The 26794-nt window shown below is 46.4% G+C and overlaps 2 protein-coding genes across 2 annotated transcripts; both read right to left on the reverse strand.

Annotated features, from left to right (window-relative positions):
- Positions 1 to 4386: 4386 nt before the first annotated feature.
- Positions 4387 to 10452, reverse strand: LOC118920149 (eppin-like). The gene is made up of 4 exons (XM_036900575.2): positions 9326 to 10452; positions 7728 to 7859; positions 4897 to 5064; positions 4387 to 4394 (listed from the first exon to the last, which is right to left on the reverse strand). Exons 1-4 carry the CDS (start codon positions 9414 to 9416, stop codon positions 4387 to 4389), a joined length of 399 nt encoding a protein of 132 aa, XP_036756470.1. The 5' UTR covers positions 9417 to 10452.
- A 3164-nt stretch (positions 10453 to 13616) lies between these two features.
- Positions 13617 to 21872, reverse strand: WFDC8 (WAP four-disulfide core domain 8). Its single transcript, XM_036900574.2, has 6 exons — positions 21802 to 21872; positions 21552 to 21661; positions 18606 to 18746; positions 17165 to 17332; positions 14796 to 14936; positions 13617 to 13838 (listed from the first exon to the last, which is right to left on the reverse strand). Exons 1-6 carry the CDS (start codon positions 21870 to 21872, stop codon positions 13699 to 13701), a joined length of 771 nt encoding a protein of 256 aa, XP_036756469.2. The 3' UTR covers positions 13617 to 13698.
- Positions 21873 to 26794: the final 4922 nt, after the last annotated feature.

Genomic DNA, 26794 nt, shown 5'->3' on the forward strand with positions numbered 1-26794 from the left:
CTGAAACTTTAAAATCACTTCGCAGTACTCATTAAAAATGCAGATTTCTGGGCTCTATTCCTGGAGACGGCAATTTCCTATGTCTGGAGAACCCACATTTCAGACAAGCCCCTTCCCACCCCAAGTGACTCTGACTCTGATGTAGGTGTTTGCTAACAGCGGTTTTGGAAATAGTCATCACTTTAACTCAGTCTTTTCTAAAGAGTGAGAAACTGAGATAAGGAAAGGAAAGGTCTAACTCAACAGGAAGTAGATCCCGGACTCTCCTTAGAGACTCTTGATTGAAGTCATACCCAACAATGAACTTGTTCGGAAGAGATGTCAGGGTTCCCCGTGTACCTCGGTGACCGAGCCTCCCATTGCGGGGCTCCCTCCTCAGGCCTGGAGCCCTCTCATCCTGTCTGGCCCCTTGGGGACCCCTTTCTTCCTCCCCTCAGACTGCTCCAAGCTCTCCCTCCTCTTTCCCTCTCCTCCTTCCTTCTCCTTTCCTTCTACTTTTTATCTGTTCCAATAACCTATGTATTTCTGTGAATAAATTTTCCCAATACTTGACAATTTTAAACCACCATTTAATTTTTCTCGCCATTTTGTGGGTGAGGCCTCTGGGAAGGTATTAGCTTGGTGGTTCCCTCTGGGGGTCTTCATGGGTTTCAGTCAGGTGTCGCGTTGGGGGTGCCACAGTCATCTGAAGGCCCTTTTGGGCTGGGAGCTCCTTCACATGGCTGCAAAGTGACCCTGGCTCCCAGGTAGAGCCTGTCTGGGGCCGTCAGCCAGAGGCCCAACACAGGCCCCTCCAGCATGTTTACCTCAGGTGGATGGAGTTCTTACACAGCAGCCGCCCTCCGCGCCCCCCAAACAAGCATCCTGAGAGGATCAGGGAGCTGTACTTTTTCTGGCCTCTGGAAGCCACATAGCACCACTTGGCTTTACTCTCTCGGTCAAGCAGTCACAGAGTTTGCCCAGATGCAGGAGGAGGGGGCACACACTCTAGCCCTAGATGGGAGGCATGTGGAAGAATTTGGGGACCTTGCTTTTAAACAAATGGTCCAATATCTTTCCCTCCTTTATGCCTCCTGTCTCCTCCCTTCCTCTTTGTGTCCCAGGTCCCCCATCACGTCCCTCCCCAGGAATCCTCTGTTTTGTAGTTTCTGTGCTGTCCTGCAGAACTGTGTCCTTCACAGAAGGCCCAGGAAACGAGCCCCTGAGCCTCCCATGAAGTTGGTGGAGCTCGGGCCTCTCTTGAGCAGGCCCCCCTTTAAGCCTCTGGGACTGGCCCAATTAGCCCATTCACATGGTCAGATGATTTGTATTCTCTGTAAGACAGTCTAACCTTGATCAATCAGACTACCCCCCCTTTCCAGGCCGACTCCCCCTGCACCACCCCTCTCCTGGGTCAGGTGGTGCTGAGATAGCTGCTAGCATTTTGGCCTCCCATTCAAAGGAAGTTGAGTTGGGGCAACATTTCATTTGGAGTTAGTGGGATATATTTAGATTGTTTTCAGTCACTTTGTGTCATAAGTTGCTGCTCTCTGTCCTGGTAGAGGAATGGCTCTGAGTAAATTTCCTGTTACCTCCTGTGCAGGATCTCTGACATCATGACATAAGGGCATGGAGCTAGAGATTGTATTGTAATAATATGTACCTAGTGTACCTAGCCCTGGAATGTGGGCAGTGGAGAAAAAACAAGGTTTGAAATGCATGGGGTCAGAAAAAACAGTCTGTGGAAAATTCCTCCAAACATCAGAAACATAAATTTATAAATAGAAAGAAAAATCCATTCTTGTGGAAACCTGTTAGGAACATTCTTTACAAGCAAGAATATACTCAAGAAATTCAGTATATAAGATTTCAATGCTCCCTGAATTTTTTTCTTTTTTGATGAAACTATTCAAAAAATATATTAAAATTCCTGCATTTCCAGGACACAAACTTGTAGTAGAACTACAAATTTCAAGTATGGCTGTGCAATTATAATCAGAACCAAAATATGTTAATCACTTTTCATCAGCTCCATTAAATAAAAGACTGACTTATTGTTCCATAGAAATGTCTACAAAATCATTGTCATCAATGTAAAAAATTAATAATCTATATGGATTTTGTGCAACTAAAAATAAGCAGACAGAAAAATAGGCACATTAGGAGAAAGGTACGGTTGGAAAGAAAGAAGAGAACTGACTGGAATACTCCTGACCTCCAAGCTCCCCCTGGAAAATGGAAGACCCTGGAATTGAGCGTCCCCTTCTGCTAAGGGACTAGAAGCTCCAGACAAGCTTCAGCCCCTCTGCCTGGCTGACCCAGAGCCAGAGAGCTTTGGGGAGCTGAGGATAAGGGGTTGCCTCTCAAGAGCCCCTTCCCCCGGGTCCGTGCCAGCCTGTCCTGCTGACGGCCTCGGGGACACGGTGTTCCCCGGTAGAGGCAGTGTGGCCGGCTGGTCTCCGGCGATGTGTGCCTCCTGGAGTGCTGGGCTAAGCCAGGGCAGCCAAGGTGCAGAAGCAGGAGCTGCTGGGCAGCAGTTCCCAGCTTTGGTGCCACCCGCCAGGCCAGTCCTTCCTAAAATGGGGCTCTCGGGACTTCTGCCAAACCAGGTACCAGTCCTCCTCCTGGGGGCTGTCCAGGAACCTGGGCTGGTTGAGGCCTTACTTCCCACCACATCTGCCACCTATGCGCTTTTTTCTGTTTAAGGGCTGCTCTAGCCGGGACAACCCCCTGCTTTATTGACCAAACTAAGACACTTTCAGGAGCAAAAGGAGATGTCATTAATTATTAACTGAGACAACAGACATAAGCCGGGACTGTACTGGAAAAACCAGAACACATGTCGCTCAGTGTGCCCCAAAGTCACTCCACTTCTATTTTCTCTTCTTGTAAAAAGATGTAAAAACAATTCTACCTCCTTTTTAGCATGAACTGCAAGACGTGGTTCCTAAGGTGAGCCGGGCATCCCACGCATCCCACCCTTTTCTCTCCCATCTCACAGAGTCGCCATCTTCCTGGGTAGGATGAGGGTTGGCGGAACAACCTCCGGGACTTGGCTCACCCCCCAGGCCCTGCTCCACACGGGGCTGACCTATGCTGCATACTGGCTTCCACTGGCTGAATCTCGGCTGCCAAGACCTGGGCTGTTCCAAAAACCAGACCCTAGAAGGTGCTTACTGCAGCTCAGCTTCTCTTCAAGCACAATGCCCTTTGCCCTTTGCCCCCTTCTCAGCGTGTGACCCTATCTCTTCACCTTTCAGGTCCCCTAATCTTTCAGTAGCTTTCAGTTTCCCCTAATAAAATGCTCTGTGAGCTCTGATGTCTCTGAGGCTAATAATTCACATCCGGTCCCTCTGCAGTTTTCAGAGAACAAGGAGCCATTGGGTCTTCCAGCGACACTGAAAGAGGGAGACGAGAGTATGAAAATCTGCATTGAGAACTCTCGTGACACTGCCGCTCCAGTACAATTGTCACACAATGCTTAAAAATGGAACTGGAGCCGACCCAGGTTTTATATGGTCTGCAGCTTTAAAGTTGGGGATGTCTTTAAAAAATGAATACAAATTAAATTAAAAGTGAATCTTATTTCAATGAGAAGGGAAATAGCTGCCAACAGCAAATTTTAAAGAACTAACAAAAACCCCAGCCCAGGTTCCTGGACAGCCCCCAGGAGGAGGAATGGTACCAGGTTTGGCAGAAGTCCCGAGAGCCCCATTTTAGGAAGGACTGGCCTGGCGGGTGGCACCAAAGCTGGGAACTGCTGCTCTCCCCGATGAGCTCCTCACCCGTGCTCTTGTCCCAGGATGTGTTTCTGGGGGATCCAAACTAAGGCGATGCCCAGGGGCCCTTGTCTTAAAACTTGTCTAACAAGTTTTTGAAGAAACAGAGGAGGGTAAGAATGACCCTGGAGCTCTCAATTCTCAAGGTTCTGGTTGTCTCAGCTCCCTGTAACTGTGTCACCACAAACCCAAGCGACTCTTAACTTTCCTCAAAGTGTAATGTCCCAACAGATGTGACTTATTCAGCCTCAGGCACAGGACTAAACAGAGGACTTTATTGGGAAAAATTGGGAACAGGTAAAAACAGGGCTCAAGAAGTTGGGCATAAAGCAAGGAGGCATAGAGATGGGATCAAACAGAAGGTATTATGTCTGAAAAGAGGAAGGGGGAGGCAGATCCCAGGGTTCAGTTTTGGGAAGAGCCAAGGCCCTTGAACGCAGGAGCAGAACAGTGGAAGCCAGCCTAGGGTGTTGGTCAGGCACACAGACGACAGAGCCGGGGATGGGGAGCCAAATCCTTGTGCAGCTTTTAGCATAGAGCCTGGAAGAGAGTAGCTGCTCAATAAATATATCCTGAATGGATACAAAATATGGAAGTGCTGCCCCGACGTGTCCTTATGCATTCCCGATTAGGCACCTGTTGAGAGCATAGGAAAGGAGCGGCTGAGCATCTTGGGCTCAGCTTACCTTTGAGACCAATGTTGAAGTTATCTGAACATCTTGCCACAGGAGATTAACAGGAAGTGGGTTTACTTTGGAGAGCAACAAATCTCCTTAAAGGAAAAAGGGGATGTGGATGGGGTGGCCAACTGGCAAGGGCTGTGATGAGGAAGTGAATGGCCTGGGAGGGCTGGCTGGTCAACAGGTCCAGAGCTGGGCTGGGTGTCTTGTGAATGGTCTCAGGTAGGTCTCTGAGATGCCACCATGTCTGCATCCTCATCATCCCCCATGCCTGCCAGCTTTGATTCACATCCCTTCTGAACCTCAGTTCCCAGACAGCCACTGTCCAACCTTCTGCAAGGTGCATTCTTACCTCCTGATTGGAGCTGGTTCGGCCACACCTGGATTGCCAAAGATGTAGCCACTCCAGAACAGACCAGCCAACACCCAGACCTCCCAGCATGGCCCTGGCAACTCACGTTTTTTTGGGCACATGTTCTGGCACATGACTTTGGACTGGAAGTTGTTATTGTTTCCTTGGCAGCCGCCATAGATGAAGCTGGAGCAGGTATCATTTTTCTTATCATACCACCAACGAAGTAAAAAGGCCATGCAGGGGCCAGGTTCTTTTGGCATACTGCATATGTCTGTGGGGAGAACCCAGAGCAGAGAAGTAAGGATGCCCACCCCCAAAAAAACAGCCATTATTATGCCCCCTGGCAACTATCATAGATAAAATTGAGCGGCTCCCTGCGCCTTCTCACACCTCGGGAGCCCGGCTCCACTGATGCACTGTGCACATTTTCAAGGAGATCCCACAGGGAGCTGTTGGGGTGTCAGCATCCCCAGAGAACATAGGTCTCCCCCTTCCCTTCTGGGCACTGTCCTCCTTGCATCCTCTGAGAGCAAAGAGACTCTGGTTTCATGGCTCTGCTCTTAATTCAGGGTGGACACATTGAGCTCCCACATTACCTGTCTTGTCCTTGACTTCCTCTTTTGTAAAATGGGAATGCAAAATTCCACTGCACTTGTCGCAGAGGGTGCCTTGAGTTGCAGGTGAGACCACCCCACAACCCTCTAAGGTGTGAGGTCCTCTATTGTATCTGAATGTGCAGCTTTTAGCATAGAGCCTGGAAGAAAGTAGCTGCTCAATAAATACATCCTGAATGGATACAAGATATGGAAGTGCTTTGAAAATTACAAGTTATAAACCCCTGATCATGCCCTCCAATTGATGCCAAGAAAAGAGAACAAGGGATCACAAGTAAAGGGCAAGTCCAGGCAGGGAGGCCATGGGGTAGTTTTTCAGATGGCCAAGCACCTTTTCTTCTGCAGTTGGCTTCAGTCCCGTTATGGGTTGAATTGTGTCTCCCCACCCCTAGTTCATATGTTGAAGTCCTAACCCTTGGGACACCAAAGATGGACAGCAAGGACGAGAGGTTAGGGAGAGGCCTGGAGCACAGTCCTCCACAACCCGAAAACACCCAACCCTGCCAACACTCGGCCTTGGACTTCTAGCCTGCAGAGCTGTGAGACAGTACATTTCTGTCTAAGCCACCCAGTTTGCAGAACTTTGTTGCAGCAGCGCTAGCAAGTGAATACAGGTCTGAATTAAACTGTGAGTTCTACGAGGGCATAGCCCCACAGCCAAATGGTTAAATCCATTGATTTTCACCACCTCAGAGCTCACCTCTCTGCCTCTGTCTTCAACTTGAGCTACAGGGTCTCATAACTGGGCTGTTGAGATAGCCTTAAACTGACCTTCCTGCCTCTCCGGTCAATCCTTCACGCTCCCACCAGAGAGCAGAACCTGTTGGGTCCGAATAAGCTAATCCAACCTCCCACAGCTAAGACCTTGACTTGATGGCAGTCTTCCCATGCCCACCAGGTGCACCACGATCCAGCCCCTGCGGTGGTGCTGGCTGCCTCCACTGTCACAACACCTTTTTGAGTTAATGTTCCTGCAATATTCAAGCCCCCAGGCTCACCACACCTCCACATCTTTCACTCCACACTTCTTGCTCATTAGCAACACTCCTGCTCTCCCTTCAAACCTTTTCTCAGGCATCAACTCTTCTGTGGCATTTACATCTTCAGTCTCATCCAGCCAATGGTAAGTTTTTAGTGAGCAGAGATGGTGCCTGATTTTATTCCCAGCAGGCGATCGGCTACAGTACAGGATTTTGCAGACCGTAGAGGGTAAAGCAAAATGCATCCACCTGAACGGAATATGTCATTCACTCAGTGAAGATGGGAAAAAATGACAAACGTGTGCATGAGACTCAGAAGCAGAGCAGGAAAACACAGCCTGAATTCAGGCTCCTGTTGGGTGTGCGATGTAGAGCAGAGCCAGAGACACCAGTTTTCACCTGTCTGTTTGTTTATCTTAGGCAACTTCCCCTCACTGTGCTTCTCAGTGTCCTCAGACAATAAAGGGAATTATTAAATGTTAGTGTTAAAGGTTATTTGGAGGACCAAAAAAATTGGTGCACGTGAAGCTCTTAGAACCATGCCTGGCACATAACAGCCACATGATACAGATGAGCTTAAATTAATTGTCATTCTTGACAGGGAGCTCCTAAATAGCAGAAGCCTGTCTTTTTTTTCCTCTTAAATCACCTAACATACAGTAGCAGCAAGAGAAAAAGCCTCTGTCCTGAGGTGGTCAAAGGAGGTTTCCTGGTGCTAAGTTGGATTTGTATAGGCAGGGGGACAAGTCATTCTGGGGTGAAAAGCTAGGAAACATAATCAGTTTTCTCCAGGAGCAATAATGTTGATCAGTGGTGTACCAACAGTGGCCACCAGAAGACTCAGAAAATCATAAGAAAAAATTTTAAAAAAAGAAAGAATCAGGGACACGGGGAAGGCAGTACAGCACAGAGAAGACAAGTAGTGACTCTGTAACATCTTACTATGCTGATGGACAGTGACTGTAATGGGGTACGTGGGGAGGACTTGATAATGGGGGAATCTAGTAACCACAGTGTTGCTCGTGTGGTTGTATATCAATGATACCTTAATTTAAAAAAGACAGAAAATGATGAGTGAAAAGCAGCCAAGAGACTATCTGGTTTAGTCCCACTCCTACACCCATCTTTTGTTTGGGGAAACTGAGGCCTGACAGGATGAAGATATTACTATGTCACACATCATATCAGGGCCGGTGATGAATCTGAACCCCAGGTCTTCCAAGTCTAACAGACGTGCTCAGAGACCGACCCTCGGCGAACCAGGGACTATGCCAGCCTGTGTGGGCAGAAGGGGAGGGCCTGGGCAGAGGGCGCCGTCATTCTGAGGCTCTGAAGGTTACCTTTTTGGAGGTCTAAGCACTTTCTTCCACAGCTGAAGACACAGCACTTCTTGTTGCCCGGGCATTGTCTGTCCTTCGTACATTCATCCCTTTCTCGGAATTCACATTTCTCGTGGATTCTGGGGCATCTCCCTAGGGAAGGGGCAGTCCTACAGCTGTGAGTCTTGGAGCGCACGGTGCTGGGAAGTCAGGAAGTTTACTTTCCCCTGCTTATGCCCAGGACCTCTTTCCGTAGGGCTGCCGGTGCTGCCTACTGACCCTCCCTCCTGACCACCCCTCACTCTCCACCTTCTCACCCTGCCCCTACCTCCATCCCCTGGCCACATCCCCTCTAAGGCAGGATTTCTCAACCTTGGCACTGATGACACTTAAGCCGGATAATTATTTGAAGGAGGCAGGAGGTGGATCAGAGTGTTTAACAGCATTTCTGCTAAATGCTGTTCCTACCCAGTAGATGCCAGTTGCGCTCCCAGGTGTAACAACCAAAACTCTCTCCTGACATTGCAAATGTGCCCTGGAAGGCAAAACCGCCCCTTCAAAATTGGAAACCACCAGTCTAAGCTCATCTGGTCCTTCAGGCCTGGTGGAGGAATCCGTGTTTGGAAGTTCCTCTGGGGGGCGCTATTGTACAGTGATGGATTATCTTTCACCCTGGCATCAGTTACGTTTTTAAATCCTAATTCTTGGTTCGCCACTTACTCTCTCTGAACTTTCGTTTCTTCGTTTGTAAAATTGTTTTAGCCTTACGGAGTTGTGAGGAAGAAATGAGACAAAGAGAGTAGAGCTGCAATCATAGGAACTGATGCACCGTAACATTAACTAACATTTGTTCAGTGTTTACCATGAGCGGAGCGCTCTTCTAAGCATTTTAAATGTTGCCTCGTTTAATCCCCACAAGAGCTGTGCGAGGTGTGTTCATCAATATCTCCATTTTGCAGGCGAGAAAACTGAGGCACGTGGACTCTAAGTAACCTGCCCCGGGGTTACCTGGCTACTGAATGGCACAACCAGAATAGGATCCACATCTGACTCCAGATCCCTCTCCTTAAATCCCTACTTTCTGAATGTTCAGATAATGGCAGCCATCATTATAACCATATGACCATGGAGCATCCCTAGCTTAAGTTCAAAGGACCCTCTGGATATTGTCCTTTATCCAAAAATCAAGGAACCCTGGGGGATGCAAGGATACTTTGTAAGACTACTTTTGTAAGAATCAGGAGTTGACAGGGATCATTTCCTGAGAAAGGGGCTATTTTTGTTGTGGGGTGTGGGCAGCTCCCTTGGGCCTCTCAGATCATTACAGCCCCTCCCATACACGGAAGATCCTGTGACTGACTCACGCCAGTCTCTGAGTGGAACCTCCACTTCAAAAGGGATGAAGGCAGGGGTTGCCTCGGGTCTGGATTCTGACATCACAGAAGAGATCCTCCGCAGTGAGGGAAACAGGAAGCGGCAGTCTAAATATCTCCCTCCTCTCCCAGCCCAGGAGCAGGGCTAAGATGGTGGAAAGCAACTCAGGTTTGGGGATTGATCCCTATTCTTCCTCCCCACAATCCTCCCTCTCTCCAGGCAAAAGCTGAGGCCCCAGTACTCACTGGGAAAGAGCCCGTCAGTCCGACCAGGGCCCTGGACATCCACTAGAAGGATGGACAGCACCAGGATGCCCAGAAGTCCAGAAGGCTCCATTCTGAAGAAGCGCTGGCCTGTCCGGTGGTTCTAGAACACGAAAATGTCTAACTGCCTTTGTGCAGCCTATTCCTTCAGCAGTCAGTATCTTGGATGTGAGAGCTGGAGTCAGGCCAGCCACCCCCTTCCCTGCTGGGAACACCAAGTTCCTGAGACCATCCATGTGACTCGCTGGCATCTACAGCCCATATCCTGGGGGAAGGGTCTCTTATCGGATGGCTCCCAATCCTTAGGCCCCTGGGCTGGGCCAGGCCCTCTGGTCAACCAGGGGGGCTGGGCACCACTTGTCTCACTTCCCAGGCTACCCTCGGAGTGCATGCCCCCATCAGGGGTCTCCTTCCCGATAACTTTGAGAGCTGAGGAATGTACTCATTCTCCATTCATCCTCCATTTTATCTGCACACTAATTGGCCGCCCCTTTTGTCTCTATTGATCTCTTGGCATCTCTTTGTTTGTGCCTCTCTGGGTCTGTGTGTGACTTTTTCTTTTTCTGTGGGTCTCCCCTGGTCTCTGTGTCTCCTCCGTCGCCCACCCTTTCTTCGCATCCCAGTCCCTTTTCTCTTCCGGCACTCATACGCTGACTAAGGCCAAAAAGTAAATATGTTGCCACATGGGGCGTGAGGGAGGAAGCAGCCTGACGGCAGGGTTTTCAGCTGACGTGTGTCAAGGTTATGTTGCCGAGAGCAGGAGAGACTGTCAGAGCTCATAGGGAGCTTCTACCTTCTGGTGCAAACTCCCTTTTGTCTGAGGAGGAACTGTGGGGTGAAGACACCTGCCTGAGAGACTGCAACTCCGTACCAGCCAGGAACGCATCCCAATTGCTGGATTTTAACTAAAAGAGAGGGCTGGAGTCCTTAGCAGCTTTCCTACAGCCCCGGGATCTGCAGCACCAGCCGGTCAATCAATCCTGGTGGAGGGAGAGAGGCTGCAAAGAGTCAGTGTCATCCGTAGGGTCCCCATTTTCTTCCCTTAACTAGATGTTGCACTTTTGAGCCAAGCTTTGTTCTCCAATTGTCCTACATAACAGAGGCCAGACAAAGCCATCCTTATCATCAGGAAGTGAACATAGGGTCACAGACAGAGCCCCCTGGGAATCTGCTCTGTGGGTCTCAGCCATCAATAGGGATGTTCTCAACTAGGAATGCCTGACATTCACTCAGGGCCACATTTACTCATAGCGAGCCCCACAAACATTCCCCATCACCGCAGGGGGACATGCTATGGCTGGACCAGCCCTTGTGGTTCTTACTATGATTGTTAAGACTCACCTCTGCAAAACCATGAGGGAACTTTGAAAAACAATATTTATTACTCCCAAGTAATACAAGCAGCCCAGAGGGCCACCCAGCAAGGTTGTGAGCAGAGACAGAGGGAGAGAGTGCAGACCTGGGCTCAGCCTTGATTAGGGTCCAAGGGTGGGGTGTCTAGGGTTTCGTGGGTCTGCTCTTTATTGGTGAATTGAAAGCATAGAGGTAGGAATTAGGGCAGAGAAGGCAGAAGCAGGGCACCCAAGCAGTGGGTCACCTAGGTTACTCCGGGCTTTTTGAAAGGGGAACTTCATGGACGAGAGCAGCTGGTTCTTTATCAGTTGTTTTGCTAGAAGCTGGGCCATACCTCTGGCAATATGTTTACTCAAGTGAATGTCTTTTAAATGGGTGCCTCAGTAGTCAAAAGCTTAACATCAGGAACTTACTCTCTGGAACTCCATCCCACCTACTTCACAATCTCATTAGATCCCACAAGAGAGACTGAGGGACAGAATTTCTAATGAACAGGAAGGTGTCTTAAGCAGCACGGTCCCTTTTATTCTATTACCTGCATTCTTCCCAACTCAGCACAGATGAGAGTGAAAATCTGGAATCCTCAGGTGGAAGGACTCTGAGGGCACCCCCAGTCCCACGTCCTCATCTTACTGACGGGGATCATAGGCCCGGATGCTGACTCAACGTCGCCCAATAAGTGAGGGTCAGAGATAAAGTTAAGAGGGAACTGAGTGTCTAAGATCCAGCCAGAGGTCACTAGGGTGTCTTCTGATGTTGGTGTGGATGTAATAGTTAAGTCTCAAGGGACTAAAGGGGATGTTTTTGGTGGTGTAGACTCTGTAAATGTCCAAACAGCCCCCAAATAAGGCAGAAGTCTTCTCTAAATTTTCTTGAAAGTAAATGAAAATTCAGAATTTTGGGTTGTTCAATCCCATTCTGCCTCACTTTCCAAGCTGGTGAGGTGAAATTTATGTCTTTGGAGCTGGGGATGAACGATGCTTGGGGCCTCTCCCCTCACCTAATTTCTTGGAAAAGGCAAGATGAAGATGACTGGGTCTTTGTCCTCCCTTTGCTTATCTCCTCTCACTGACAGTCGTGGTGCCCTACCTCCGCCTCAGCCACACTTCTACTGTAGGACAAATCTTGTATTCAGATGAGGAACCCCAAGGAGCACCAAAGTAGATTGCCTCTCCCTGGAAATGCCTGCTTGTTCATTAGGCCAAGGCCTGTCACATGCTAAAACTTCCTGTCACTGGCTTTCTGTGTGTTCCCTGTGCTTCTAACTATATTACTGAGTTTCGTGTCTCTTTCCCCACATAAACTGTGTGTCTAGAACCTAGTGCTTAGAACATGAATAGGCCCTAAATAAACACTCAGTGCATTCTGGTGGATGAGCTAGGTAGGTGGGGGACTGCTGGGTAGATACGTGGATGGATAGATGGCTCCCAGTACGCTGAACGGGAAGACGGTTGGATGAGTAGGAGGATGGGTGAGGATAGCATGGATATTTGGGTGCGTGAATGTACAGCTATGGATGGGTGGATGAATGGCTGGGCGAAGAGGTGGATTGGGCTGAACATAAGGAAGGACAGGTTAAATCATTAGGTTAAAACCAAATGATGCAATGAACAGGTCTGTTGATGGAAGCTGTTTGAATGGAAGGTAGTTGAGTGGATTGGTAAGTGGATGGAGGGCAAATAGCTGTAGAAAGTACACAGAAGTCAGTTGATGAGAAATAAGAGAGAATGTGTGTGTGTGTGTGTGTGTCTGAGAGAGAGAGAGAGATGGACAGATAGATGTATGTATATGGAAGAAAGGCTGGATACACAATGAGCAGCTGGATAGGTAGAAGGAAGATGAGTAAGAAGGGTAACTGGGTGGATGTATGGGTGAAAGGATGGGTGAGATGACAGGTAAGTTGAAAGGTACGTCAGTGGATGGTTAGGTAGGTAACTGGATAGATGGGTGTGCTGGGGGAAGGACGCATGAGTCTATGAATAAAAACACTAACCAAAGTTAAAGCCATAAAAAGATTATATTGAGAATAATTTATATTACTGTACAGTAATACATTTGAAAATAGAAAGAAAACAGATCAACTTTATCAAAATATACAAGATCAAAAGTTACAAAAGAGGAGGTAGAGAGCCTGTCCTGACCATAAGATGAAACACAAAGATATTAGTCAAAATAAGCCACTATAGAAGGAACATTACCTAGATACTTCAGGGGTTGAATTTTGTCTAGCCTTCAAAGACAGAGAATTGATATATTATTTTAAAATATTACAAATCATAAAAAAATAGGTAGGTTTCCCAACTAGTTTCCCATGTTCCTTTTTTTGAAGTAGTATGACTACTCAAATAACAAAACAAACAAGTCATAGATCTTTTTTCTTTTAACTACAGAGGTGAAAATTCTAAATAAACTATCTGCTAAACAAACTAACAGTGTATTAATACACGTATAATCTCAGTATGATTAAGGTCATTCCCAGAATGCAAGGACAGTTTAACATTTAAAAATTTAGCAAGTTATTCCACCAGCAAATTAGGAGAAAAATCATTACATGATTAGATGCTTAAAAAGTATTTGATAAAATTCTGTAGTAATTTACAGTAGTGGCTGTAAATGGATAAAAAGGAAACAATCCAAGTGCAATAAAACCTATTTATCCCAAACACAACAACAAATGTCATTTTATACGAGAGACATTGACCTTAAAATAAAGAATTAGGCAGGGGTAGATGTCATTGCCTTTATTTTCAACATTACTTCGGAAGTTCTATATGATACAAAAAGACAAGAAAACAAAGTCAGTCATGAAGCTGGAAAATAGAAGAGTCAAATATATCACAATTTTCAGATGATGTGATTATACATAAAATTAAAGTAACCCCATTAAATATTGTTATACTTAATAAGATCGTTTGGCAAAATAGTTAGATTTAAGATAAAATTGATAGTTTTTTATTATGCTACTCATGATTACTTTGATGATGATATTTTGCACTTACTTTTCATTTTTGGGGTTCCAGGCACTTCAGTCCACAAAGTGAACAGCACTTCTCTGCCACTGGACAGTCCTCATCCTGCAGGCACTTGGGTTTATCAATCTTTGAACACATCAAGGGTTTGCGTGGGCAGAAACCTGCTTTGACTTTAGAGAGTAAAACAAGACACTTGACCTTGAAATACTTGAGCACAATTTGAAACAAACTTGGGGAATCTTGGGAACCTTAAACAGGATTTTCTTCTGATTAAGCCCCTTACTCTTTCCCTCCAGTAACAATAAAATGGAGAAGGCAGAGTATCAACTTTCTATAGCTAAAAGGTTAAGGAGCATCAAAAAGTCTTGCCATCTCTGACTTTAAAAATCTGATGGGATTCTCGCATGGCCCTCCAGAAGTAATGAATTTGGGTTATCTAATCCCAGAGTACCAGGGGTAGGATTATTAGAGAACTTGCTTGTTTTTTAAATTGTAGAAATTAAGGACTTTACAAGGGGAAGAGAGTTGCCCAAGGCCACACAGAACCCAGTAGAAGAGTTGAAGTCAGTTGAAAAGACTGACTCCTTCTGCCACAGGGTGCTGTGCCTCAAAACACCGACGATCCCTGGGACAAGACCATACTACCTCAGCACTGTAAGGGGAAATGAGCCAGCCTCCAAGGCTGGTGAGTTCAATTCTACACCAACAGCATTTTGCTACCAGTATTTTCCCCCACACACCTTACAGGATGTGAATTTACTGTGCAGGCTTCGAAGTTCTGTGCACACATAAGGGCTTATTAGGAATATACATAGTGGTTATGAAATTTTTTGTATGAACAAGTGGATATTGTCACCATGTAAGCCACTGAAGAATGGGACTCAAAATAAATAAGTTTTCATGGGGAAAAATGGCAGGTGATACCATGTATGATTGGCTTTGAAGAATAGCACAATTGTCTCCCAAGATCAGGAGGGCAACATGAGAACACTCATTGGGCATTAGAAGGGGAAAGGTTCTCAAGATACCTCTAAAGCCAACACAAGGGGCATCCCCCATTCCACGGGACAGCATGGCATCCTTAGCATATGCCCAGTAGACTTTGGAGGTATGTCCCCAGTCCTCACCTGTCCAGGCGTTGGCACAAACAAAGCCACACATGGATTCACAACATTTTTCAGTTTGGGGGCAATCGATGTCACTCTTACATGAAGCCGAACACTCCATACGGGACTTGAAAGGGTAAAGTGAACACTGTCCCCTCTTGACTAAAACAAGAGCAGATGTGAGCTCCTTCGAACCCCACCCCGTCCCACCACCCTTCAAGCAGCTTCTCCTTCTCTTCAAAACTAGAACCTCTTCCTGGGACTTGGTTCTCTCTACGCTGTCCACCTCTAGTAGGCTGTGGAGGAATGAAATGTCTCATCATATCATGGGATGTAGTATAAAAGAGAGATAGGCTTGCTGTTTGAAGCCCCAAAGTGAACTCCCAAATCTGCCATTTATTGAGTGACTTCAGTTTCCTTGTCTATAAAATAGGAGTAATTATGTAAAATCTACACAAATCAAAGTAAGCCATTTTAGGGGCTTTGGTTTTATTTGAATGAGGATTGCCATGATCTGACTCACAATTTGAAAGGATCGTTGTGGCTACTGCCTGGATGGAGACTGTAAGAAGAGAGGGGCAGAAGCAGGGAGGCCTGGCAGGAGCTCCCACAGTGATCCAGGTGGGAGAGGACCTCAGGGTGCCAGCCGGTGGGGTGGTAGGCAGTGGTCGGATTCTGAATCTATGTTCAAGGTAGATCTAAAATGAATTCCTAATTTAATGGGTGTTGATTAAGAAAGAAAAGCCCTGAGGGTGATTCAGAAGTTTCTTCCCAACCAAAATGGGGAGAACTACGGACATAGAGGGTTTGAAGGGGGAAGCAAAGACAGAGGGTTCAGTTTTACACAAGTTAAGCTGGGGTGTTGGTGAGATCTAGGTGGAGGTGTAGCGTGAGCAGCTGGAGCCTGGGGGTCAGGTCGGGCTGGCGATAGACTGTGAGTCACTAGGACGTAGATGGTATTTAAATCAGTCCTGCAGGATTTTGTGCATGTCCTGTTGTCCTGGCCTGACTACAAATTCTATGAGGGCAGGAAGTGTTTGTCTTCTTCTTCTACAAGTCAGACTCAGACACTCTGTGCTGTGTTTGACGCTCAGAGCTACTGTCAGATTCTTGCAGAGCCACAAACCTGAATTTCCCACAAACCAGCCCAAGCTCACTTCCCCGGCCTCTCCTTCCTGCTGGCTCCATGGTGCCACAATTACTTACCACCTCCCACAAAAGGAAGCATGTGGTCCTGGTTTCATAAGGTCAGGCCACAGGTTTGCCTTGGCCATTCCGGCTCACTGGGCCCATGGAATTAAGGTTCCAGCTCTACCGCTGACCCGCTTGGCCACTAACTGTACCTCTCTGACTCTATTTCCTCATCTTTGAAACGGAGGTGACTTCACAGAATCTGAGGTCAAAATTCTAATGTGACCTTGTAAATCACACAGTACTGCATTATGAAGATCAATGGCCACCATCTCAGTTGTTACTTTTAGTGAGCCCACACTAGTGGTTGGCCACCATGTTGAACCTTTGTGTTCTAGAACACATATAATCCTACCACAACTCAGTGAGGTATTTGCTATTATCCTAGTACTATGGCAGAGGGAACCGAAACTGAAAGAGATGACAGTATTTGCAGTAAGTGGGAAAAGCAGGATTTTTACCCAGGTCGTTTGGCTCCAAAGCTCTGTAAGACACTGTCCCCAAACATGACGAGTTACTGTCACTATACGAAGGCATGAAGCCACAGCCTTCAGCTTCAGCCGACCCTGCTCCTCACCTACTCCACTCTACCCCTGCTCCGTGGGATGCTAGAGCTGGCCTGTTCCTGCTTCATTCTTGGGTAAGTGCTCAGATGACACTCAACAGGTAAGTGGGATGAGGAAACACCTGTTTCCAAGAGGTAGACCTGGCTCTTGGGTCCCGTTGAACAAAGTTTATTAGCACATTATATTTACTATCTTTTTTTTTCAGCACAACAATTCCATTAGGCAAATACTATTAGTATCCCCATTTTGTTGACAAGAAAACCAAAGCTCTAATGTTTGCTAAATTTTCTTGGCTGGCAGTATCAATTTACTCTTTCATCTCAAGGAAGGACAGTTTATGGTAGCACAGATAGTAGCTGTTGTATGTTATGAATCTGCTGGTGAGGTCTAACATACTGACTGTATCAACCAAAGCTATGGAATAAACCTTGGTAATATTTGGTGATCGAAAAAAAAAAAAAGAAAACCAAAGCTCATAAAAGGCAAGAAATTGACTCAAGACCATCTGGCCAGTGAATGACGGAGCTAAGACTTGGACCAAGGCAGTTTAACCTCAAAGCCTGAGCTATAGTTGTGCTGGTATACGATTTCCAGTCACACTAGGCCCTCAGATTGCCAGGGTATGGGTCTTACCAACTAATCCGCAAGCCTTTCTGCAGTCTTCCCTGCTCAAGAAGTTGTTGGCATTTCCACGGCAGCCTCCGTATGTGAAGGGCTTGCATAACTGATCTTTAAAGTCAAAATACCAGTGCATGTCCTTACTCTGACAGGTTCCTGGGTCTAAGGGGAGCATGCAGGGTTCTGAGGGCAGAAAGAAAAGAGGGAAGAACATAAAGGGTAGCAAACAAAGGAAGAGGTCAGGCCCTCTCAGCTTTTGGATAGATCATGGTGTTCTCATCTAAGTCAAAGAAAGAGCCAATGTCAGTAAAAAGTCTAGTCCTAGCTTTCCTGTGAATACTCCATGTTGCACACCCTCATTTCTACCTTGCAAAGGATATACTGAAGAGCGTATCAGAATGCTTTGGAGCTGCTCTTCTCCATCTCACTAAGCTTTAGGAGGGCAAGACTTGTTCAGCTTAACAAAGTGCCTGGCTCATAGGTGGGATGAAATATTGAGGAAGAAAAAAGCAGCCCCTCATGCCTGGAAACTAGTGCGCTGCTCACAGCTAAGCCTTAGTTTTCCTGTTGGACATAAACAATTTGATAGGACACTCACATCAACCAAGGTCACTCTGAGACCATGATAAAGTGAGACCAAGAAGGGATCCCTGTGAAACCCACAAAATACTACACATGGGTGACGGCGTTACGCTTCTCTGCTGATCACAGCTTTGTCCTCACCCTGGCCCGCCCTCTCTATAGATAAGAGTCACTGAGATACTCAATCATAGAATTGCCCCCACTTTCTGACAGCACCCAGTCTAGAGCAAACCCCGACTCCCTTAAGCCGTCCCCCAAATCACCCAATCAAAGCCCCAATCTTACAGCAGATTCTTTCTAACAGCTTCTTACTGAGATAGCTTAGGTTGTCTACAGTGAACATTCTCCCTCACTTCAATCAGTAATAAACCCAACTTGTTCAGCTACAAATGTGTTCCTGGTGGTCTTTGAAGGACACTGACAATAGAAATTTATTGAATGAATGAATGAATCTATAGAAAATGCATGGTTCCCTGTTATTAGATGCTCAATGCTTTGAGTCACCAGAAAACCTCCTTGCAGGCCAAAGGGTCCAAAAACAACTCCAGCCTCTCAGCTGACTGAGGCTTGTATTTCCCACAGTGCCAAGACAGTCTCCTGACACATAGTGAGCAGGCAACAGGTCTTAGTGATCTGTGAATGACTAAATGTTCGACCAATGAAAACTAACATCAGTATTATGCAGTTGAGGTCCACCATGCCTAGGCTCATTGTACTTGGGGTTGGGAATCTAATTAGAGAAAGAGAAAAAAGCATGAACCCTGGTTTCTTTGTCCTGCTATCCAAGGGAATCGTTCAGCCAATTCTGGGCAGAGCAGGATGTCAGAGCAGACACCTCGAAAAGCACCTCTGCCCTCAGCCTGGCTGCCGCTACCTTGTTGTGGGTCCATGCACTTCTTCCCGCAGGCGAAAGAACAGCACTTCAGGTGTTCTTGGCAGTCCAAATCCATTTTGCACAAGTCTGGAACTTTAATCCTACAGGCGAGCCTCTCCTTGGGGCACACTCCTAGTTTCTCTGCAAGAAAAAAATGCCTGAATTCACGTCCCTTGAGGGTTGCAACTCTTCTCCTCCCATGCAAGGGTGAATAGTGAAATTCTTGCAGCCCTGTCCTCTACCTGCAGCCCTCAGTTCTTGCCCTGCTTGTATTTAGAGACTGAGTCCCCCTCTCACTGTTCAGTCCATGTACACAGATCTGAAGGGGAGCATCTTGGGTTCAGGGCTGGGGGCGGGGAGATAAGGACCAAGACCCTTGCCTTAAATTCAGGATCTTCTTTCTTCTCTTGAAACTTAACATTTTGGTGTCTAATCCCTCCGCCTCCAGTATCTTAGTAGATAGGAGAAATTAATTAGTGAAGAGTGGTGGGTATCATGGAAATAGGAATTTGGAGGCCTGATTTTGGCCCCTGACTCCTTATGAGCTCATGACCAATGACTTGGCCACTAACTCGAGGTAGGGGAAGAAGTGGTGGAATGAAGGAGCCCTGTGAGTAAGACATCAGGCTTGCGCCCCTGACTCCAACACGAGTAGCTAAATAATCCTGGAAAAGGGTGCTCCTTTCTGTGTCATCAGTTTCCCATCCATAAAATGAGAATTACAGTTTCTACTTTACAGGCTGTTAAGAACTGAGTAGAAGGTTCCCACAGTGCCCTCATCACAGTGCCTGGCACACGCTAAGAGGGCAGCAGATACAGATTTGTGTCTTCCCTTTTTAGGGCTGGACACAGGCTCCTGACTTCTAAATTTGCACCCTCCTGCTTCCCATCCGGGTTAATCAGGCACAAATTTAGGTACTGCTCTGAAGGCATTTTGTAGATAAAGTCCCAGGTCAGTTGACCTTAAAATACAGAGATTATATGAGTGGGCCTGACCCAATCTGTTGAGTCCTTAAAAAGAAGAATTTTTTTCCTGATTGGTAGAGAAGTCAGAGAGATTCCGAGTATAAGAGGAACCCAACATGTTATTAGTAGCTTTGAAGATGGAGGAGGCTGAGTGCCCAGGAACGAGGGAGCTTCTGGAAGTTGACAGCCATTAAGGAAACCTACTGCCAGTCCTACTATTGCAAGGAAATGATTCTGCTAACAACCAGTGAGTCTGGCAGAGAAGCCTGGGTCCCAGAGGAGAACGGCAGCACTGGCCAACCCCTTGGCTTCAGCCTGGTGGGCAGCTGAGCACAGAACCCAGCTACATCGTGCCAGACTGCTGACCTGCAGGCCATTTGTTACACGGCAGCACATAGCTAGTCCAACACTTATGTGGCTCCATGGCTCTAAACTGAACATCTCTCCAGTGGCATTGAGCAGACAGGCATGATCCTTTGGATACTACAGAGTCTTGGAATTATAGCAGCTTGGAACTGGAAAGACTGTATTCATCACTAGTATCAACTTCCTAATTTCACAGGTTTAAAAAAAAAAAGGTTACAGTGAATTAGGGGCAGGTCTGGAACTTCCAACCCACAGCTCACTCCAGAAGCCCCACATCTTCCTGGAGGACTGGCCACGGAAACTTTGAGTACTTTCCATCTCTGGTTCTTATGCTTCTTACCACCCTTCCGTGCATCCTTCAAGGTCGACCTGAAGTGAAGAGTGTATGGTTCTTAATCTCGGAATGTACATTGAAATCATCCGTGCATTTTTTAGAAAATATAGACTACGGACTGAATCAGAATCTCTAGAAAGTGAATCCTAGGGTCTTAAAGTTTTAAAAGCACCTCAGGTGGTCCTGCAGCAGGCGGCTGGCCCCCTAATGTAGACTGCTGCTTGGGAACTGCCACTCTCAGCGTGTGCCCAGGGAGATAAAGCAGATCAAACAGGGACGCCTCCCAAGACATAACGGGCCAGGAAGCCGTGGGATTATAGCGACAAGCTTCTGCTCTCACTAGTGTGAAGCCAGCTGCTTCTGGGGACTATTTAAACCTTTGGGTGCCTGTCCCTGTGGCTCCTTCGCCCGCTGTCAGCTTGAACTCTCACATAGAATCCTCCTGCCTCCATCAGCCCTTTTCAGCCTCTTACCTTGCACGGACAGTTACCTGAGACAAGACACACACCCCAGGGTTTCATCTGCAGTGACTGGGACGTCCTCTCAAGTGCTGGGCTCAGCCTGGTCCTGTCATTACTGACACACACTTTCCAGGTGATTGTATCCTCACCCACCATCCCCGGTCTCCCTCCAGACCTTTCGTCTCCTCCAAGCTAGACACGTATGTTTAACCACTTGGGGAAAACACCACTTGGGCATCTCATAGGCACCTCTGTTCTAGCCTTTTTAAACTAGACTAGCGTTTCCCCCCAACCCCCGACATGGCAGAGCAGTGCCTTCTTCTCTCTGTTCCCATCTCACCATTTTGTCTCAACACCCCTCAGTCTGTTATTAGAAACCCGAGATTCTCCCTCCGTCTCTGCCGCCCCAGCATCAATTGTGGACTTGGGTCAATTCTCTGTCCTAAATGTCCCTGCACCCTCCTCCTACCGCCTACTCCTCTCACCCCATCTCCTTCCCCTTTGCCCCCCTTCCTCAGGTCAGGCCTGGCCTCTGCCCGTCTCTCCCCTCAACTACTGTCACAGCTCCCTCACTGGACCTCTGCCCTCAGCCTCCTGCCTGGTGACTGATTGCCTTTTAAATATTATACTTGGACAAGACACATACTTTTGGGGGAACAGGTGAGGGAAGGATTTGAGGGGCCCAGGGTGGGTGAGTAGGACAGGTTCTCTGAAGCCACAGTACAAGTGGCCTCATCCCACACGAGTCCTTGCCTCGTGTCTAACCCTCAGTCCCCAAGAAGGCCTCTAAGGGGGAGCCTGCAGCTTTTCTGAACCCACGTTTGACTTTGCTGCCTGGCAAAGCAGATGTCTCCTCCAAAGAGAGGGAGAGAAGAAGCAGGAACACAGAATTTCTCCAGGAGAAGGTGGGACTGTGGAGAGGAAGGTGCCTGTGTGGGATAAGAAGAAGGCAGGTGTTAGGCACAGTCAGGGACACACGGCATCTGCAGAGGCATCTTCTCCATAAGCCACCCAATCCCCTATGTTCACAGATGGAGAAACTGAGACATGTGATGGGGAAGGGGTTTGCCTGAGGTCACATGGTGAGAAGGGCAGGATCTTCAGTCCCAGGACCCTCCCAGTGACCCCACACTCTGCCATGGTGCTGTCCGGTGTCCTACCCAGACACTAACCCATTATCCTGTGCCTGGTGAGAGGCCACACATGAATGATCACAGGGATTTATCTGGAACAGTTGCAGGGCTGGTTTGCCCACAGTCACTCCTGGGGCAACTCTAGGCCCTATTGAGCATCTTTTCTTTGTCCACTGATGACAAGAACTGATGGAATGCGACTTTCAGGAGGGCCTGAGCATTTCCCACAGGGTCTTAGTGCCCCAGGAGTGAAAGCAACAGCAGGGGACCCGGACCCTGGGTTAACAAAGGGATCCCTCCTCTGCTTTCTGGTGCTATCCAAGCCTAGAAGCTTACGATACCCCCGGACAACCCCACAAACAGATATCCTCCCCCACTCACTCCATTTTCCACATGTTCCTTCCTCACACTTATGCATTTTTAAATTTCATGATGGGAAGAACTAATAATGCCTTACTGTATTAATAATTTCTCTTGAAGTCAGTGCATTCCAAAAGCAGCAAGAGAGGGGGGAAGGGAGAAAGCGAAGGAGGCAGAAAGGAAGGCGAGTGGAGAGAGGAGACAAGAGAGAGAGAAGGGAGAGAATGTGTTTATGCCAAAGTATGCATCTGTATGATTGGTGGAACTTCGGACACTGAGGAAAAGGTAGAGTTTTCCCAGATATTCTGAAGCCACACCATGTGGCTGCCTAAGACTAAAGACTTGTGCCAGTTTACCCCTTCTTGTTTTTTCAGAATGCTCATCCTGTATACTCCCCAAATCTTACAGCAGGGCATTTGCCTGAGGAGGCAACGTAAGGAGACATGAGGAAAGCAGAGCAACGTAAGGAAAAGGTTAAGCAAGAAATACCAGGAGGCAGAGCCAAGATGGGAGGTGGAGCCAAGATGGTGGCGTGAGTAGAGCAGCGGAAATCTCCTCCCAAAACCACATATATTTTTGAAAATACAACAAATACAACTCTTCCTAAAAGAGAGACCAGAAGACAGAGGACAACATCCAGACCACATCCACACCTGTGAGAACCCAGCGCCTCGCAAAGGGGGTAAGATACAAGCCCTGGCCCCTCCCCCCAGCTCCCGGCGGGAGGAGAGGAGTCGGAGCCGGGAGGGAGAGGGAGCCCAGGACTGCTGAACACCCAGCCCCAGCCATCTGCACCAGAGAGCAGACACAGCACGTGCGTGGGGTGCTGGAAACTAGGGAAACAGGTCAGTAAGACCTGTGAGTGGGTCCCTGTGGCGGGCGCCCCGGGAACAAAGAAAAGTGAGTGCTTTTTGAAAGTCTTAAAGGGACAGGGACCGCACAGCTGGGCACAAGCGTTTAGCCCAGTAGCTGGGAATCCCGGGGAACTCTGGGCACCCTAACCCCCTGGACAGCAGGGGAGCTCAGAGGCCTCTCACAGAGATAAACAGCATCCCGGCCGTTTCTCCCTCCAATGTGGCTCCACCATATCGGAGCAGCAGCCCGAGGCAGGCCACGCCCACAGCAACAGCGGAGATAAACTCCATAGCAGCCGGGCAAGAATCAGAAGCCCCGTCTGCGCGCAGCTGCCCAGCACAAGCCACTAGAGGTCGCTGTTCTCCCAGGAGAGGAGGGCCACAAACCAACAAGAAGGGAAGTTCTTCCAGGCGTCACTCGTCCCAGCTCTGCAAACTATTCCTATCACCATGAAAAGGCAGAATTTGATACAGACCAAAATCACAACCCCTGAGAAGGAGATAGACCTAACCAGTCTCCCTGAAAAAGAATTCAAAATAAAAATCATAAACATGCTGACGGAGCTGCAGAGAAATATACAAGAGCTAAAGGATGACGTCTGGAGGGAGATTACAGAAGTGAAACAATCTCTGGAAGCATTTATAAGCAGAATGGATAGGATGCAAGAGGCCATTGATGGAATTGAAACCAGAGAACAGGAACGCATAGAAGTTGACGCAGAGAGAGATAAAAGGATCTCCAGGAATGAAGCAATATTAAGAGAACTGTGTGACCAATCCAAAAGGAACAATATCGGCATTATAGGGGTACCAGAAGAAGAATAGAGAGAAAAAGGGATACAAAGTGTCTTTGAAGAAATAATTGTTGATAACTTCCCCAAACTGGGGGAGGAAATAGTTGCTCAGACTACAGAAGTACACAGAACTCCCAACAGAAGGGACCCAAAGAGGACAACACCAAGACACATAATAATTAAAATGGCAAAGATCAAGGACAAGGACAGAGTATTAAAGGCAACCAGAGAGAGAAAAAAGGTCACCTACAAAGGAAAACCCATCAGGCTATCATCAGACTTCTCAACAGAAACCTTACAGGCCAGAAGAGAATGGCATGATATATTTAATGCAATGAAACAGAAGGGCCTTGAACCAAGGATACTGTATCGAGCACGATTATCATTTAAATATGAAGGAGGGATTAACAATTCCCAGAAAAGCAAAAGTTGATGGAATTTGCCTCCCACAAACGACCTCTACAGGGTATTTTAGAGGGACTGCTCTAGATGGGAGCACTCCTAAAAAGAGCACAGAACAAAACACCCAACATCCAACATATGAAGAATGGAGGAGGAGGAATAAGAAGGGAGAGAAATAATCATCAGACTGGGTTATAATAGCTCAATAAGTGAGTTAAGTTAGACAGTAAGGTAGTAAAGAAACTAACCTTGAACCTTTGTTAATGACGAATCTAAAGCCTGCAATGGCAATAAGTACATATCTTTCAATAATCACCCTAAATGTAAATGGACTGAATGCACCAATCAAAAGACACAGAGTAACAGAATGGATAAAAAAGCAAGACCCATCTATACACTGCTTACAAGAGACTCACCTCAAACCCAAAGACATACACAGATTAAAAGTCAAGGGATGGAAAAAGATATTTCATGCAAACAATAGGGAGAAAAAAGCAGGTGTTGCAATACTAGTATCAGACAAAATAGACTTCAAAGCAAAGAAAGTAACAAGAGATAAAGAAGGACACTACATAATGATAAAGGGCTCAGTCCAACAAGAGGATATAACCATTATAAACATATATGCACCCAATACAGGAGCACCAATATATGTGAAACAAATACTAACAGAATTAAAGGAGGAAATAGAATGCAATGCATTCATTTTGGGGGACTTTAACACACCACTCACTCCAAAGGAAAGATCCACCAGACAGAAAATAAGTAAGGACACAGAGGCACTGAACAACACACTAGAACAGATGGACCTAACAGACATCTCTAGAACTCTACATCTGAAAGCAACAGGATACACATTCTTCTCAAGTGCACATGGAACATTCTCCAGAATAGACCACATACTAGGCCACAAAAAGAGCCTCAGTAAATTCCAAAAGATTGAAATCCTACCAACCAACTTTTCAGACCACAAAAGTATAAAACTAGAAATAAATTATACAAAGAAAGCAAAAAGGCTCACAAACACATAGAGGCTTAACAACATGCTCCTAAATAATCAATGGATCAATGACCAAATTAAAATGGAGATCCAGCAATATATGGAAACAAATAACAACAACAACACAAAGCCCCAACTTCTGTGGGACACAGCAAAAGCAGTCTTAAGAGGAAAGTATATAGCAATCCAGGCATATTTAAAGGAGGAAGAGCAATCCCAAATGAATAGTCTAATGTCACAATTATCGAAACTGGGAAAAGAAGAACAAATGAGGCCCAAGGTCAGCAGACAGAGGGTCATAATAAAGATCAGAGAAGAAATAAATAAAATTGAGAAGAATAAAACAATAGAAAAAAATCAATGAAACTAAGAGTTGGTTCTTCGAGAAAATAAACAAAATAGATAAGCCTCTAGCCAGACTTATTAAAAGAAAAAGAGAATCAACACACATCAACAGAATCAAAAACGAGAAAGGAAAAATCATGACGGACCCCACAGAAATACAAAGAACTATTAGAGAATACTATGAAAACCTATATGCTAAGAAGCTGGAAAACCTAGGAGAAATGGACAACTTCCTAGAAAAATACAACCTTCCAAGACTGACCCAGAAAGAAACAGAAAATCTAAACAGACCAATTACCAGCAACAAAATTGAATCAGTAATCAAAAAACTACCCAAGAACAAAACCCCCGAGCCAGATAGATTTACTTTGGAATTTTATCAGACATACAGAGAAGACATAATACCCATTCTCCTTAAAGTTTTCCAAAAAATAGAAGAGGAGGGAATACTCCCAAACTCATTCTATGAAGCCAATATCACCCTGATACCAAAACCAGGCAAAGACCCCACCAAAAAAGAAAACTACAGACCAATATCCCTGATGAATGTAGATGCAAAAATACTCAACAATATATTAGCAAACTGAATTCAAAAATACATCAAGAGGATCATACACCATGACCAAGTGGGATTCATCCCAGGGATGCAAGGATGGTACAACATTAGAAAATCCGTCAACATCATCCACCACATCAACAAAAAGAAAGACAAAAACCACATGATCATCTCCATAGATGCTGAAAAAGCATTTGACAAAATTTAACATCCATTCATGATAAAAACTCTCAACAAAATTGGCATAGAGGGCAAGAACCTCAACATAATAAAGGCCATATATGATAAACCCACAGCTAACATCATACTGAACAGCAAGAGGCTGAAAGCTTTTCCTCTGAGATTGGGAACAAGACAGGGATGCCCACTCTCCCCACTGTTATTCTACATAGTACTGGAGGTCCTAGCCACAGCAATTAGACAAAACAAAGAAATACAAGGAATCCAGATTGGTAAAGAAGAAGTCAAACTGTCACTATTTGCAGATGATATGATATTGTACATAAAAAATGCTAAAGACTCCACTGCAAAACTACTAGAACTAATATCGGAATACAGCAAAGTTGCAGGATGCAAAATTAACACACAGAAATCTGTGGCTTTCCTATACACTAACAA

Source organism: Manis pentadactyla, chromosome 5 (assembly GCF_030020395.1).
Source record: "Manis pentadactyla isolate mManPen7 chromosome 5, mManPen7.hap1, whole genome shotgun sequence".
Lineage (NCBI taxonomy): Eukaryota > Metazoa > Chordata > Mammalia > Pholidota > Manidae > Manis > Manis pentadactyla.

What these genes read in the sequence shown, in the direction of transcription:
- LOC118920149 (XM_036900575.2), bottom strand. Translation starts at nt 9,416, where the DNA reads ATGGAGCCTTCTGGACTTCTGGGCATCCTGGTGCTGTCCATCCTTCTA. An exon ending in GACTGACGGGCTCTTTCCCA is followed by an intron (nt 7,860 to 9,325) that starts GTGAGTACTGGG and finishes CCCCTTCCCTAG; the next exon opens with GGAGATGCCCCAGAATCCAC. An exon ending in GTGCTTAGACCTCCAAAAAG is followed by an intron (nt 5,065 to 7,727) that starts GTAACCTTCAGA and finishes TTCTCCCCACAG; the next exon opens with ACATATGCAGTATGCCAAAA.
- WFDC8 (XM_036900574.2), bottom strand. Translation starts at nt 21,872, where the DNA reads ATGGCAGAGTGTGGGGTCACTGGGAGGGTCCTGGGACTGAAGATCCTG. An exon ending in TTCTCACCATGTGACCTCAG is followed by an intron (nt 21,662 to 21,801) that starts GCAAACCCCTTC and finishes TATCCCACACAG; the next exon opens with GCACCTTCCTCTCCACAGTC. An exon ending in GCCAGGCAGCAAAGTCAAAC is followed by an intron (nt 18,747 to 21,551) that starts GTGGGTTCAGAA and finishes TTTTTCTTGCAG; the next exon opens with AGAAACTAGGAGTGTGCCCC.